At 48.6% G+C, this 15,723-nt stretch overlaps 2 protein-coding genes across 5 annotated transcripts in view; one reads left to right on the plus strand and one right to left on the minus strand.

Annotated features, from left to right (window-relative positions):
- The window catches only part of NPAS1 (neuronal PAS domain protein 1), an 84,872-nt gene extending 76,994 nt beyond the window's left edge, over nucleotides 1-7,878 (plus strand). For all 4 annotated transcript variants that reach the window (XM_061596782.1, XM_061596783.1, XM_061596781.1 and 1 more), the window contains exons 11-12: nucleotides 2,185-2,282; nucleotides 4,880-7,878. In XM_061596782.1, the coding sequence (XP_061452766.1) occupies nucleotides 2,185-2,282; nucleotides 4,880-6,096 (1,315 nt within the window). In that variant the 3' untranslated portion in view covers nucleotides 6,097-7,878. The remainder of the gene's footprint in view (nucleotides 1-2,184; nucleotides 2,283-4,879) is intronic.
- A 1,707-nt stretch (nucleotides 7,879-9,585) lies between these two features.
- Nucleotides 9,586-14,523, minus strand: TMEM160 (transmembrane protein 160). Its single transcript, XM_061596784.1, has 3 exons — nucleotides 14,227-14,523; nucleotides 12,945-13,037; nucleotides 9,586-10,433 (listed from the first exon to the last, which is right to left on the minus strand). The coding sequence occupies exons 1-3, from the start codon at nucleotides 14,417-14,419 to the stop codon at nucleotides 10,180-10,182; spliced, it is 540 nt and encodes a 179-aa protein (XP_061452768.1). The 5' UTR covers nucleotides 14,420-14,523; the 3' UTR covers nucleotides 9,586-10,179.
- Between the last annotated feature and the right edge of the window lie 1,200 nt (nucleotides 14,524-15,723).

The raw sequence follows: 15,723 nt of genomic DNA on the forward strand, positions 1-15,723 counted from the left end.
GCAAACTTGCTTGCTTCCCTCTCCTCCTCTCCCCCCAACTCCACTTTGCAAAGTGGGACAGCGTGGAATTCTTCCCTGGCCTGCTTGGGGTGGGGGTGGGGGCACGCAGGAGAACAAGTAATTGAGCTCCAGGGATCTGAGCAACAGTGACAGTGAAGCGGTGCTGAGCTGAAACATGCACAGATTGGTCACCCCATTTGCAAGTGGCAAAGTGTGGTGTGGGTGCGGGTGTGGGTCATTTCAGTAGTTTTGGGGAGCAACACCAGCTAAACTTAATGATAATGCTGCCCCTCCTGGTGAAGGGCAACTCAGCTTATTTTGAAAAAAGGTGAGCAATGGTTTCAAGGATCTCCCGCTCCCCAACACGCAAACACACCAAATTTAAAGGGAAACGTTATCTCCATAGAGAACCTTTTTGGCTGTGCTTTACGCAACTACCATGCTTTGGATTTACTTCGCCCATTTCAAGTTGGCAAAACACTTTGCATGACCTGGGCCATCTCCCAGCCTAGCCTGGCCTCACAAGGCTGTTGTGTTGATTGCGTTTAGACTGCCATTGTTTAATGTGCAAGTTGCTTTAACCGCCCTTTTACGCAAGACTCCAGGGCAGTACTAAAATGTAAATAGAACCAATTCACACCGTCCCCATCTGCCCTCCACTCCATGGGGCGAGGAGGTTTGGGGATGACGAGTACGATCATTAAGTGACCCCTCCCAAGATCTTTGTCTTGTGGGTCCACCTGCCCTACTGGCCACAGTTGCTCCTGGAAATCCAGAAGTCCCAGAGCTCAAGAGCACCATGGGCCTGCCCTTTGACTGAGAAGCCTGGCTTCAACGTTTAATCAATCAGTTAATGAGAGCAGCCTTTCCAACCTGATGGCCTCCAGGTATTTTGAAGGACAACTCATGGCTCTGCTAGCTGGGGCTGATGGGAGCTGCCGTTCCAAACATCTGGTGGGCAACAGCTTATACAATAGTAGAGTTGGAAGGGGCCTATAAGGCCATCAAGTCCAACCCCATAGTAAAGTGTAATTCCTACATTTCAAGGAATTGATTTAATCAATTTAAAGGTGCCCCCAACAGGCTCTTTTTAAAAATAGTATTGTAAGTATATATAAAAATTGCAGACATCTTACAAGAGGAGGCATCCTCCCCCTCCTCGTCTGTGCACCATCTCGAAACCAAACATGTGTCTTGCTTCAGAACTTTGATTTCTACCCATCTGCAAATGTAATTGATATCTTAATCAATGAACTGCCTAAAGCTCATATGCCAGCCAAGTAAGACTTCTTTAATTGGGTGGCAGCCGTCCTTAGAGCTCAATCCCCCCCAGCCCGATGTGTTTGGACTGTCACGTTCACTGCGCAGGGACAGAAGCACACAAGTCCTCTTATTTCACATGTCCCTGGCATTCCAAATAGGTCCTGGGGCTCAAAGGAAGACCCACCTCTGGGATGAGAATTGCCCCTCCCCTTGCCCCTGCTCTCCTGCAATAACGGGCTTTGTGGGGAGAGAGCGGGGAGTGTAACTTGAGCTGGTTCCAGCTTTGCTTGCTTGACAATGAAAACCCCAACCCGACTGTTTTTGGTGTTAGAGATTGTGATTTCAATCTGTCCTTGTTTGTTCTTGGACAATGAAGCGCCAATGGCTCTCTGCAGTTGTGCTGCCGTTCTGCTGATCTAGCCTGCAGGTGGCTAGATATGTCAGCTCATATTCAACTTGGCTTTCTTCAGTCCCCTTCTGATTTGTGAGGGTGTGGGAGGGAGGGGCTCACAGGCGGTGGAGAGAGTGGCTATGGTTATTTCCATCACTGGCCTCTCAGCATTGCCACATGGTTGCTAAATCAGGGAGTCCCTTCCGCTGCTTCCTTGCGGCCCCCAAGTGGCCACGCTGCCAGATCCAGCCATGATCCTTTCCAGCGCCAAAGGCAACGCTGGCATGCAGCGGTCCCCTGTAGCTTTTCAAAGGCCTCTCAGATCAGGGGCTCCTTCACAAGAGATGGTGAAGAGCGGAGCCTTAAGAGATGAAAACGGCAGTGTGTGTGAAGTGCATGCATCTGCTTTTGCACCTTAGTACCAGTTCTGCTATCTTCTGCATCCTGACCACCATCGGAGCTTTGGAATGATCTCTGAGCGTTTATGTGTGCTTGTTTAACCTTTTCCTCTTTTTTTACACCCTTTCCAGCAAGCCTGAGTATAAAACCACAGCGCTGGACATATTCCAACTACCTGGGATCCCTGCAAGGCAGACGGAGGCCCCGGAGGCAGGGCCAGATTTCAAAGGTGAATAAAATGAAGCCTCAAACAGTGAGGGAGTTTGCTAGCCAAGCAGACAAGCTTACCACCCTGCATGGCTAGCAAAAGAGGGCTTCTGGCAAGAGGGCGACAAACAAAAGCACTAAAAACACTTTAAAACATCATAAAAACAGACTTTACAATACATTAAAACAAAACATCTTTAAAAACAATTTTAAAAGCTTTCAAGACATCTTTAAAAAAGGTTAAAGACATTGTTTAAAAAAAGGTTTAAAAACATATTAAAAATCAATTCCAACATTGATAGGATTATATCTGAGCTTGATCCCTGAGCTCATCTGGAGGAGCGGTGTTAGTTCTGCCCCGTGTCACGGAGGCCGCCTGACTGGCCTCTACTAGAAGATGCACACTGAATATCATTGCCCCGTTTTGCGGAGCAGAGATTCGGCAGGCATCCTCACTTTTGACTTTCAGGCATCTCTTGAAGACATTTCTATGCCAACAGGCCTTTGCAGCTGTTTAAATTGAAGAGTGCCCTGCACTTGAATTAGCAAGTCACTTTAATGGCTACGTATTCTTTATGGTTGTACACCACCCTGATATTTTATGATATGGCAGGGTAGAAGTACTTTTATAAGTCAATGAAATTCAAGGTGCTTTGAACCTTAATGAATTGGGGACCCGGGGATCATTATGGCCACCTTCTTCTGTATGTTCCTGCCAATCATCACAATGCTCCAGTCATCATCTGAGGCCTCACTCCAGATCCCTCAGCCCCGTGAAGCACGGCTGGCAAAACAAAGAGAAGGGCCTTTCCTGTTGCGGTGCCAACCTTGTGGAATGCCTAGCCAACTGGGGTGCCTCAAGCCCCATCTGGACAAGATGGTCAGCCCAAAGCCATGGTTTACTGTGCACAAGACACGTCAGTGCATGCTGCCAGATCACTCTCGCTGTGCTCCTCACCTGGGCTGCATTCACGCTATACATTTAAAGCACTATTGTGCCACTTTAAACGGTCATCGCTTCCCCAAAGGATTCTGGGAAGTGTAGTTTGTTAAGGGTGCCAAGAGTTGTTCGGAGATCCCTGTTCCCCTCACACAGCTCACACAACCCTGAGAAGAGGGTTTAAGTGTTAAACCACTCTGGGAATTGTAGCTCCACGAGGAGGATGTTAGGGCTCTCCTAACAACTCTCAGCACCCTTAAACTACACTTGCCAGGATTCTTTGGGGGAAGCCATCACTGTTTAAAGTAGAATAACAGCGCTTGAAATGGGTGGTGCGAATGTGTCTGTGGTGTAAGCAGGAGCAACAAATCATGAGTCTTGGCTTACCATAGCTGTCCCCAGCTTGGCACTTTCCAGGTATTTTGGCCTACAACACCCATCAGCCCCACAGCTGGCTGAGGGTGATGGAAGGTGTAGTCCAAAATATCTGGAGGGCATCAAGTTGGAGAAGGGTGCCTTACTGTAGCCTCCAAACCAGCGCTCGTGGCGTGTTTCTCCCAAACAACCCATAACCCGAAGTCAAGATTCGTTTCAGGGAACCTCAAGCTGGGGGCTCCATTTGGCCCTCCAGGCCTCTCTACGTGGACCTCAGTGCTCAGCCCAGACCACACTTTCACCGCCCTGCTACACGCCCCTCTCAAGCGCTTTTGCCAGGCTGGGCTGTCGCCTGACACTGTGCTGATGCTTCTTGCTTCTCTGGATGGAGAGGCCTGTTAGCACATTTGTAGCAACCTCCACCTTTGGCGTGGCTGGCTGGAATAGAGGCTGCTGAACAAAGGTTTTGCTCTGCATAGGCTTCCCGTCTAGCCACAGTCACTTTTGCTGTTGGCCCTGCCCACCACTGCCACGTGGCCCCCGGAAGGTTGCTGTTGAAGGAATGGGGTCCCTGGTTAATGGCTTACCAGGTCGTCTGAATCTGGCCACTGTATTGTTTTAGGTGGCCAGTGAAAGCATGGCTTTTTGGAAAGGCTTTCTGCTGGGCTGTCTTTGTCGTCCCAGTTTCAGTGGCTGTTTTGGGTGTTGTGGGGGCTTGGCCTTGAGGTCGATTCTTGTGTGATTTTTAATCCGGGATTGTTACGTATATTATTATCGTCTTTTGTGTTCTGGATTGTAAACCACCTTGAGTTCCTTTGAAAATCAGGCAAGGATTTTTAAAATAAAGAAATAAGTAAGTAAATAAAGTAAAGAGAGGATACGAAGCCTTCCCAAGTGGGTTTTTCCTCCCTCTAAAGTAGAAACACTGCCATGCTGGCTTTTATGTTCCTGCTGTGTCCAAATCCACTTCAGTGCTTTTCGCTGTGAGTTTGCCTTGTGGTAGTGATGATTAGCTGCACTGCTGGTAGGAAGCCACTCTGAAGTAAGATTTAAAATCTCCCCCAGGCAGTAGTGGCTGCACGTCAGTGGAGCAGTAGAATCTGCTCTGGGTTTTAGTCCAAACTTAAATCCAAAGCGGACTCCTCTGTCCCTGAAATGGAGCCACCACCTGCCATTGCACCCAGGTCTTCTGTGGATAAATATTTCATTCAACGAAATAAGCCTGCCCCTCTCCCAGCCACGCGAAGGTGCATAACTCTTGCTGCCTTGCCCAGCTGAATTCCCTCTCTCCTTCTTCTTTTCAGAGAACAGCCTTGCCAAAGAGAACAGCCAAGGGAAGCTTTACTCCCCCAACAAACCTGGCTCCATAGCCAAAGCCTACCCCAGGAGTGTGGTGGAGACCGTGGCCCAGTGCCACGTGGCGGAGACTGACTCAAGTGGCCCCGGCAGGAGCTACCGAGACGAGGAGGTGTCGGAGGACGGCGGTGGGACTGACACGGAGGGACCTCCCCGCAAGCGTATCAAGCTGGAGTTCCGGCCAGAGAGCCCCATGCAGGAGGCAAAGGACGCCTCACTCACCAGCTCCGAGGAGTCGGACAGTGGCAGTGAATCAGAGCTGGGTCTCCTCCCCCAGCAGAAGGGGCCTCTGGTTGCAAAAGCAAATGGCTGCAAGGCTGGTGGGCGGAGGAGCGCAGGGCCCAGCCGCCCCTGCACGTCAGAGTTTGCCTCTGTCATCCAAACCCAAAAGAGCTCAGCTCTGAAAGCCAACCCAGCACTTAGTGTTAAATCGGAGCAAGTCCCTGGTGCCAAAGCAGCACCATGGCCCTGTCCTGCCGCCCGAAAGGGCAGTCCTTACACTGTGAACAAAGCACTTAGCTTAGAGAAGCCCACTTTGAGACAAGCCTCTTCTCATCTGTACGTCTCCATCCCAGACTCTGTGCTCACACCGCCCGAGATGGACAACAGCACCTCGAAAGGACCTTTTGGTGCCTCTCCCCGGACCATCCCGGTGGCCTCCTCTTCGGCGGACACTCTCTCGCCCCCGCTCTCGGGCTCTCCGTGTGAGGAGAGGGCCGCATCAACGCCGTTCACCCCGCTGGTCTACCCTGCTGATATGGAGGTGCTGCAGCGGTTCCATGCAGGCAATGTTGTCGTGCCACTGGTGCACCAGCTGGGCAGCCCCCATGCCAGCACGTCCGGCTCCCAGGGCCTCTATGCCACCAGCACCATCAGGTACGCCCCTGCTGATGTGACACTAGCCATGCCGAGCAACGTGCTGCCACCCTCCCATCCTATCAACCTCATGGACATCAGCAGTGCCGAGGCCAAGACGTCCCGAGAACTCATGTACCACCACCTGCAACGGCTGAACATGGTTGTGCCGTTTGGAAATTCTGGTGGCTTGGCCCAGATTTCAGGGGGAGCATTTGCTGCTACGGACGCCTTGTTTTCCCCACTACCCTTCCCGGTGGCTGGCAGTGGAGTCCACGGCACTTCGGCTTTGGAACGCAAGGAGGACTGAGTCTGTGACCAAGTTAGCATCTTCTTCTGCTCCCCAAACCGTGGCCAAAGTCCGTGTTGGGCAGAGCGATTGATAAAAGGTGCTGTGTGGCCTTTTATAGGAAAGCTTGGTGCCACCATTCTCACCACCCGGGGAAGAAATCTTTCTTCTGGAACAAATCCCTGGGCATCTCCTCTCTCCTCAGCACCCCTTTCTAAGCTTCGGTGCAGGTCAGTAGAGGGGCCATCTCCTCCTCACTCTGCGTTCCACTCCTGCTCCTTGCCTGGCCACCCAGATGCTGCTGTTTTAAACTGATGTTGTTTGTAGAGAGAGTTCAGGAGGTAACTCGATGTAAACAGAGTGTAGAGTCGGCACAGCCTTTCTGGGAAAGATGAAAGTCAGAAGAAACATTTGTTTCTTGTTCTCGCCTGTCTTCCTGCTGCTACAAGTTGACTTACTTCTACCACCATTTTTGCTGGGGACTTTGGGTGTGTGCTGGGGGGGGGTATATTTAGGCCCTGCAGATTTGTCTGTTGACAGGACCACCTGCCTGCTAGCCAAAGCAAGTGTATTTGCAGAAATTTGCATTTGAAAAGCAGGATTCCACCTCCTTTAATGCCTCTCCCCCAGTGTGATTTGTATCTGTGTATCACACTAGCAGTTAACAATTTTTTTGCTTGTGTTATGCACACTGCACTGTCCCTTGCAATACAGCATAGCAGTTGTTCAAATGTTCAGCGCTGCGTTATAGAGAAACAAGAAATCAAAGTGCCCCATTATCACACACCCTTATCTAATAATGTCTTACTCTGGTCACGCTTTCCCCTCCTGCAAACAATGGATTAACAGCTCATCCCTTTTTCTTCTGTAGTGCCCAGATAGAGGGGTAAAGACAGAAAGAAAAGTTGCTGAAACTAGTCTTTATTGCCTTATTGCTGAAGGTCCTGCCACTAGCTTAACAGTCTTAAGTGAAATGTGGTGACAGCACGTGAGGGCTAATTTCCTAGTGGTTAAAAGCACTTATGAAAGTGATAAAAGATGCTGTACGGATGAGCCAGTAATTGAGCATGGGCAGTTCAGAGAGTGCTGAATGCGTTGTCACCTCTAATTACCGGGTGTTATTAGGCTTCTCATCCATCCATTTATCTACATATGGCTATTAGCCATTGCAACAAAATGGAAATTCCATGTGCAGTGGCAGTCTACCAGAGCACCAGATATCTACCGGACACCATCACTGTCACACTGTGTTCCTGAGTTTTCTGGAAGGGACTGCCTGGCTGCTATTGGGGAAAAAAGCATGGTGGTCTGATTCAGCAAGGTTGCTTATTCCTCCCATTATGAAAACTCAGCTCTCGTTTCAATCCCGTAACCGACAGAAAACTTCTGTAGTTGAGACTCACTGGCACATGGCAGGACCTTTTCCATCCAGAGCCAAGAATGCAGGCTGGAAAAGGGGTGAGACAGGTCGTCAACATGTGTGATGACAGCACTTAAAAAGGTAAAAATGTTATGCCCTAACGTCTAGCACTTATCCAAAATAAAGGCTTGTACAGTTCAGTGGGAAAGGGGTGGGTGGGGGAAACCCACAGCAAGACAGTAGCACTTGGATGATGTGATATTTTTCTGTGTAACTCATTGCTAAAGGTGTGTGCGCGTGTGTGCGCACAGTTTTTCTTTCATTAATCTACTGTTCTCGTTGGATAGATGAATGTTGTTTCCACTGTTCACTTGTTCTTGACATTTTGCTGCTTCTTTTGGCGATCTGAGGTTTCAGAGGAAATAAAAATAAATGGACTCTGTTTCTGCCTAAAAGGATTGTAATATGCTTGACAATTTTTTTCTTGTAGGCTTGAGAGCAGCAAGATCTTGTCCTAATTATGGGCTTGCGTATCCTAATTTTGAGTTAAGTAACAAAAACGCACACCCCTCTCCTGCCGCCAAAAGAAATTCCAAACGTATTTGAAAGTCCTTGAAATGAGAGTGTGGTGGTGATCTTCAGAGCACATGCACCAGCCTGAACAAGCATCATTCCTCTGCAGTCTGGTCTCCCCCTGAAGTGTTCGTTAGTGATTTGGGTCAGAAATCCCAAAGTGAGTTTCCTCAGATTTGCTACAAAAGCAGGAGTGGCTGGCAAGTGCTATAAAGGATAGACATGACATTCAAAGCAGCCTTAGTAAACGGTGAACTGGAATAGAAGGAAATTCAGTGCTGGATGTAGGCAAAAGTGCAGAACAGGCGTAACTGACAAGTTACTGCCTTCCTCATTACCAGGACAAGTATTCAAATAGGGTCGGAACACATAAGTCAGTAAAGTGGAACACATCAGGTGTGTATAAAATTAGGCATGGCATGGAGAAGAGGATAGGCAGGTGGTTTTCTCCCTCATATTAGAACTCGGGTACATGGAATGGAGCTGAATGTTGGAAGATTCAGGACAGACGAAAGCAAGGACTTCACACAGCACATAGTTAAACTCTGGAATTCGCTCCCACACCAGGCAGCGATGATCACCAACTTGGATGGGTTTAAAAAAGGGTTAGACAAATTCATGGAGGGTAAGGCTATCAATGGCTACTAGCTGCAATTGCTTTGCTCTACCAACGTGCCCTGAATAACCAGTTGCTGGTTATTGCTGTTCCATTCAAGTTCTGCTTGTAGGCATCTGGGGAGAACAGGCTGCTTGACTAGGTGGCCCTTTGGCTTCCTCCAACCAGGATGCTCTTATGTCCAGGAAGGAGGAATGAAGTCAGAGTATAGCCCTTCCAATCTACATCAGTTACCTTGAGACAGCAGTTGGCTGGTTTTTAAGGGGATCCTTGAAAGCGCCCTCATCTTCCCCTACTATAAGTGGATGGCAAAGCCGCTGCCTGCAAGAGTCAAGTGTGCATCACAGCCCAAATGAGGCTCTTTGGGGGAAGGCCTGCCAACACGGGCATCACTCTTATCCAGGGTTGCCTCCAAACTTGAGGCTGCCTTGGCCAGTGCCCCCTGCTGGCTCCCCTTACCCCTTGGGCATACCTGAAGGGGTGGCACTGGCAGCAGGGCTCCAAGGATGGCTGCGGGATGGTTCTAGTTTTCTCCAGTGCTCCAGAGTGCCCACTGTGGCGCTTCTCCAGGGCGTTCCTGCACGTTTAAACGGCGGCTTGTAGACCCAGCTACTTGTCAAAGGGTGGGCTTCAGCGCTGGTGGGCCCTGGCAGCTTCCCTGGGGTGCCTATCTACCATGTGTGGGGTAGGAGTCTGTCAACATCTCAAGGAGGGATCTGGATTCCATGCCTCAGGATTCCCACCAGAACCCTTCCTGCACCTTGGCGTGAAAAGTGTGGTAAGCTATGAAGAGAGAAGGTGGTCTTGCTGCCAACTGGCAGAATGTACAAAATCATTTTTGTATGTAGAAATAAGTCTCCCCAGCTAAAGCTGAAAAAGGAGCACTTGCCAGTGTTGGGGGAAAGAGCGCGGCTATATTTCCTTCACATCCACCCGCCCAGCACCAGAGAAAGAGAGGAGATTTGGTTTTGGTGTCTTTTAATACAAATGTCAACTGATCTAGACAGGTGGAACAAAAAAATGCAAGGCCCCGTGGCAGAAGAGATACACTTCTGATGATGATTTTGAAGCATAAGCAACTCTGGAAAAGCAGAGGCAAACCTTTAGAGGGGCTGCTGACAGAACTGACAATTTCTTAAAAGATTTTAGTTGATAAATATCAACTAGAATATCAATTAACTGGTTGAAGCAGGGGGTGGGAACAGCAGAGCAGAGCAGAGCAGAAGGCTCACTTGTTAAAAGCACCAGAGATCCCGGCTCAGCCAGAATGCCTACTCCCAGTTTGGAGGCTGGCTTGCTAGCTCAGCAGAGCATCCCTTATTTGTCTTTCCCAGTGATCTGATTTTTGCTACTGTCGCTTCCCAGAGTCCATCTGGAAAACCTGAAATAAATACAAAGCAGCCAACATATCCCTTTGTCTCTCTTTTGCAAGAAAGCCACCCATCCTTCTTGCCCTTTGGCCCAACTGGCGGAAGGGCCCAGACATGCCACGTGGGTGGCCTTAAGCCTCAGTCCATGGAATACAGTCATGTGTCTGCAAAAGCTAACTTGGCCTTCACTTATCTGACTTCCCATCCTTTTTCTTATCCTGGTATTTGTCGTTGGTCTCATCTTGGATGATCTCTACCTCCAAGCGGCCAATGTAGAGAGAGATGGCGCACAGCCAGAACAGGGCCACAGTTGTGACTGCAGCACAGCTCAGCAGAGCTGTGGAGAAGGACAGCATCATGGTGCGACGGAGGAGAAAGAGGCTGATGAGGTAGGAGGCGCTGCCATACGACACGCAGATTCCGCCAAGAATGAAGAAACCTGTGCGGAGATACAACAGTCAGCCTACTGGAATTGGGACAGTAGTAAGCAGTGATTATGCCCATCTATAAAACTCAAACACCTTATGGTACAAGCTCACAGCAGAGGCGAGATATCCCTTCAATTCTTCTTTATAAATTCAGCTCGGTGAGCTGACATGAAATATATTAGACCAACTAAGGTAAGTCCAGGAGTATACATGCTTTGAAGATATGCTGAGGTCTTTATGTGGTAAAAGAAATTGATGAAAAGTTCTATAAAAGTCTAAAACTTGCATATTTCTATGTTTATCCGAGAAGATACTCCTGCCTACCTCCTATCCAGTTTTTTGAAGCGTACACTGTATTTTGCACTGGTAACTTCCCATTTCCAGCAGTGATGAACCCACAAAAGGATCAATCGTGCCCATTTCATTGGCTCCTCCAAAACTAAAGATCAGCCAGAACTATTCCTCACCACCACCACCCCTTTGCACCTGCACGGCGATGTTATTTCTCCACAACAAAAGCACTGGTTATAAATTAGGGCGACACCAACACACAACTACAGCTTAGTTTCAAGTGTGAGGAAACACTGCCCCATTATGGCATAAGTGAGAAACACTGTTTTGGAGTCGGTAGATAGATTTAAGCGTTTGCCCACAGTGACAGATGAGGGCAAGCCTCTCTCTCTTATTGGACACCAAGTATCACAACAATATTGTTTTTGCTGTAGTACTGCTACTGACACACTATATGTATGTATGCCAAGCTCCAGAGCTGGTGCAATTCAAGAGGAGGCTATGCCTAAAACAGTGGTTTTCAGTCTGTGGTCACACATTTCAGGAGCATAGGCTCTGCTTATGCAGCTAGCTTCCTCCTTTGCGCACCAGCTACCTCCTCCTGTGCATTCAACGTGGGCAAAGGGATTGCACAACTTCAGGCTCAGCCTCCAACTGCCATTGGTGGCTGCACTCAAGACTTTAAAGCGGACTCCCCCTGCCCCTCTTGCTTCCTGGGGACAAGCCAACTGTCCAAGGTCACCACATAAAGACACCAATTGAAACTGTCCCTGTTTGACTCTCAAGGCTGTAGAATCATTTCATTTACAGAAGATGACATCACAAGAGCTATTCGTTTCTGAAATGCCAACTGAAGCTTCTTCCAGTTCTTCTCGTCTATTGACTGACTCATTCAGAAAGGCTGTTTCTGGGTCTAACCACCAATTAGCTCTTCCAAACATTGTAAGAATGACTGTCCCACTCCTAGGCAGTACAATGTCTACATACAAATGGTGCACAAGGCACATCTCAAGTAGGTTCCCTCCGCCCTCGTGCCTCACACATCTACACAGGTCATTTGCTATACAGCAACAACCCGAAAGAACCACCCGCTCTTTCCCAGTTTGCAAACTCTTCTCAATCCAGTCGCTTCAAAGCCATTTTGACTCCCCATCTGTGACCAGGCAAATAACCATTTACACGGCTCTTATAAGGAGGCGCTACAGGCTGCTAAATTGGTGCCCACCTTGGGGTGCTTCCTGAAATCTAGAGCTTCAGCACCAAAGAGGAAGTGAGAGAACTAGGCACGGCAACATGGCACAGGAACTCTTTCCTGACAGGCATGCAGACTATGAAGCCTGTGAATTTCGGACTGGGACCTAGGAGGCCACGAAGTTCACTAGGTGATCTTGAGCCAGTCAGTCTCTCAGCCTAACCTACCTCGTAGGATCGTGTGAAGATAAAATGGAGAAGGAGAACCACGTATGCCACCTTGAGCAACTTGGAAGAAAGGTGGGATGTAAATGTAATTAATTAATAAATAAAATCCCACCTCCACAACACAGATATGCAGAAGACTGGAGGGTGGGTGCCTTCCAATTCATCATCCCTACTAGAAGAGAGCTTGGCCAATTCTCATAAAGTGACCCATGCAGATCCACCCTTAGTCTTAATAATCTGTACCACAGAGCCCTGAAAGGTAGGCCTGTCATTTATTCCCATGTTACCAGTGGGTTTTCTGAAATATTTTGAATTAGAAAAAATTCCTATGCTTAGTAGGGAAACTTGCATAGTGAAATTTTCTGACACCCTGAGTGACGAACTTTAGTGTATTTATTTTACCTGTATTTAATAAACAAACTTTGAAATGGTCAAGCTGGCCTAATATAGTATTTTCAATTTGCATCCATTTGTGTTTATTATTAACTGTAACAGTTTCCACAGAAGAATAAAGCACTGGAAGTTTTTCCATCCCACATCCCTGCATGTTACAAATGAGAGCTGAGGCAATTGTGGCCTGTCTAAGCATACCCTGCAAATTAAACAGGGGCGTCTAGTTCATTGCTTGTGCCTTTTGCACCCTGCTTTTGCAAAGGCTGTTAGCCTGATGGATCCAGGTAATTCCTTCTAGGACATCTATCCTTTTAGAAACAACAATTCTATCAGTGGATTACTTTAGTTACTGCAGCCAGCTTTATGTTCTTCTGCCTGTATCCTGTCCTGTCTCCCCTGGTTATAACCATGTTACGTACCATAAGCTGCTTCGCGCCCCATGTCACTCTGAACGTAAGAAATCACTCCAACTCCAGTAGCCAGCAAGCCATTCCTAAACCAGGAAAGGAACCCTGGTGAGAAAGGAGAGCAGAGGGAGGGTAAATGATAACCAACTCCTCTATATTTAACCAGGCATCGATTTATCACATTAAACTAATAGTGTGAAAGCTCGTTATAGCATGGGGGTCACGGGCCAAAGGATGCCCTGCGTTATAGGGGTTCTGCATTGTAATGAAAGCTGCTTACTATATACAGTGCATTACTTAGGGGACAACGCCTGCAGCATTTCCAAATCTGCAGTACATCTTAATAACACTAATGGTGCACCTTATACAGAAGAAAACCCCACTGAGTTTGATGCAACTAACTCACAGGTAAGTGTGCATAGGACTGCAGCCTAATACTAATGATAATAAACATAACTTTGGCCTTCCCTACAGGGCTGTTTGTTACAAAGATTAACTAATACTCATGAAGCTCTCTGAACACTCAAAAGGTGTACATAAAAGTGCTACTGTTATTTGATTTAGTTCTTAATATTTTTAATTTTGCTGGTGTTGTTAATATTTTAAATGTTTTCCTTTTTATTTTATTTTTTATTGAATTTTGCTCCTTTGCTGTTTGCCACCCTGCGCTCCCTTGGAAGGAGAGGTGGGACTGAAATTTAACAAACAATAATAACAAACAGAAACACAAATATTAGCCAACCTTACAGGGCTGTTTGTAAGGAAGAACTGAGGCACTAAATGAAGTGTTTTGAACACTGAAATACTCTTGTTGCTATTAAATAAACAGATAAATATTGGCCAGCCTTACAGGGCCGTTTGTAAGGTTGAATCGAGACCGTTGCGCAAGAGCTCACCCGAGCCATAGCTGCTTCACCGGTCTCCCCCCTCTCTGCCACTGGACAGTGAAAATACTTTGCAACATTTTGGTTGGTCCTAATAAAGGTACTGCCCACTGTATTGCCTAAAGGGCCGCCACCGCGGCTCCGTGGCGAGCATCTGCTGTGCACGCAGAAGGTCCCAGGTGCAATCCCCGGCTTCTCCGGGGAGGGCCGGGAGTGACGCCTGCCTGGAACCCTGGAGAGCCATTGCTGACAGTCAGTGCACCCAATACAGAGCTAAGCCTCAGTGCCCCGCCCCGTCGCAGAAGCCCCGCCCCTAGTACCCGCCCAGGAGCCCCGCCCCTAGTACCCGCCCAGGAGCCCCGCCCCCTGCGCACGCGTCAGTCACCGCCTCCCTCCCGCCACGCCCTCACCGGTCTCGTGAGCCTTCCTGAGGAGCCAAGCGTCCGCCTTGTCCAGCTCCGAGACGACGGGGCGCCCTGGGCCCCGCCCGGAGCTGTGCCTCGCCGCCCTCCCTCTCCACGGCCAGGCCTCTCCCCTCAGCAGCCCGCTCGCCCCTCTCGCCCGCGCCATGGCCCAGGCCCAACAGCCTCCGCTCAGCGCCATAGCGGCGCCAGGGAAGGCCCAAGTCTGAAGGGACCGGTCTGTGGAAAGACCGCAGGCAGCCACGGAAGGCGGGGTTAGCGCAGATAGGTAGCTCCGCCCCTTCGCGGGAAAGAGGAAAAGCCGTTCCTTCTAAAGAGATTGGTGGAGACGCTTGTCGTTCTGAGATGAGGCGGATCTAATGTGGCGGCTACTCCTCGGGATAGGCTCTTTGGTGTACCTCCCCGCTTCGGGAGAGGTAGCAGGCAGGGGCTTGCGCCTCATTGGTCCGAGAGCACATTTGCATTCTGGGACATGTAGTTTCTTTGTACTCCATGTAGGGATATATAACTACAGACAGAATGTAGAGTCACAAGTGATATCTCCACGTTTCCTGTTTTATTTAGGACTGATAAAGCTTCACCTCTGTGATTTACAATTCTTATAGAGCAACATCAATATACACAGAGTACAAGGGTGTTTCCAGACCTATTTTTTTTATAGCAGCCTTTCTGAAAATTGGCACTCACCATATGTTTTGGACTACAGACCCCATCAGCCCCAGCCAGCCCAGGTTGATGGGAGTCCAAAACATGTGGAGGGCATCGTAGAGCATCACTGTGAGATATGCAAGCACCAATATATAAATAGATAGATAGATGGATGGTTCTCTCCTGCTTTCTGAGGGGCCCTGAGAGCCTTTTTATACCCTTTCTTTATGAGAAGGCGTGTTCCCAGGTTCTTACCTGCTTTTTGCTATTTCTAATCAGGTTCTCATCAGATGCTCCAGAAGGGTCTTCTGCTCCCAAGTAGTCACCTTAACCTCTCCATATAAGAATGTTCTCTATTTTGCCTGTTTACATGACACACTGGCTGTCTGCCCAGACCTATTATCTTGTCCCGTACTCAACTGCAGCGGCTGAATCTTGGAGTTTGGTTTCTTGTAAGCAGGAGAGAATGTGAAGGGTATCTGCAACCTGTTCAGCTCCACAAATGCAACATCTTTGAGTGGAGAGACTCTTCCTATACCATCTCCCCAGTACTAGGGATGGCACTAGAATCACAGAATAGTAAAGTTGGAAGCGTCCTATAAGGCCACTGAGTCCAACCACCTGCTCAATGTGGGAATCCAAGTTAAATCATCCCTGACAGGTGGCTGTCCAGCTGCCTCTTGAATGCCTCCAGGGTTGGAGAGCCCACGACCACCCTTGGTCATTGGTTCCGCTGGCATGCCACCCTAACAGTTAGGAATTTTTTCCTGATGTCCAGTCGAAATCTGGCTTCCTGCAACTTGAGCCCATTATTCCATGTCCTGCACTCTGAGATGG

Source organism: Rhineura floridana, chromosome 15 (genome assembly GCF_030035675.1).
Source record: "Rhineura floridana isolate rRhiFlo1 chromosome 15, rRhiFlo1.hap2, whole genome shotgun sequence".
NCBI lineage: Eukaryota > Metazoa > Chordata > Lepidosauria > Squamata > Rhineuridae > Rhineura > Rhineura floridana.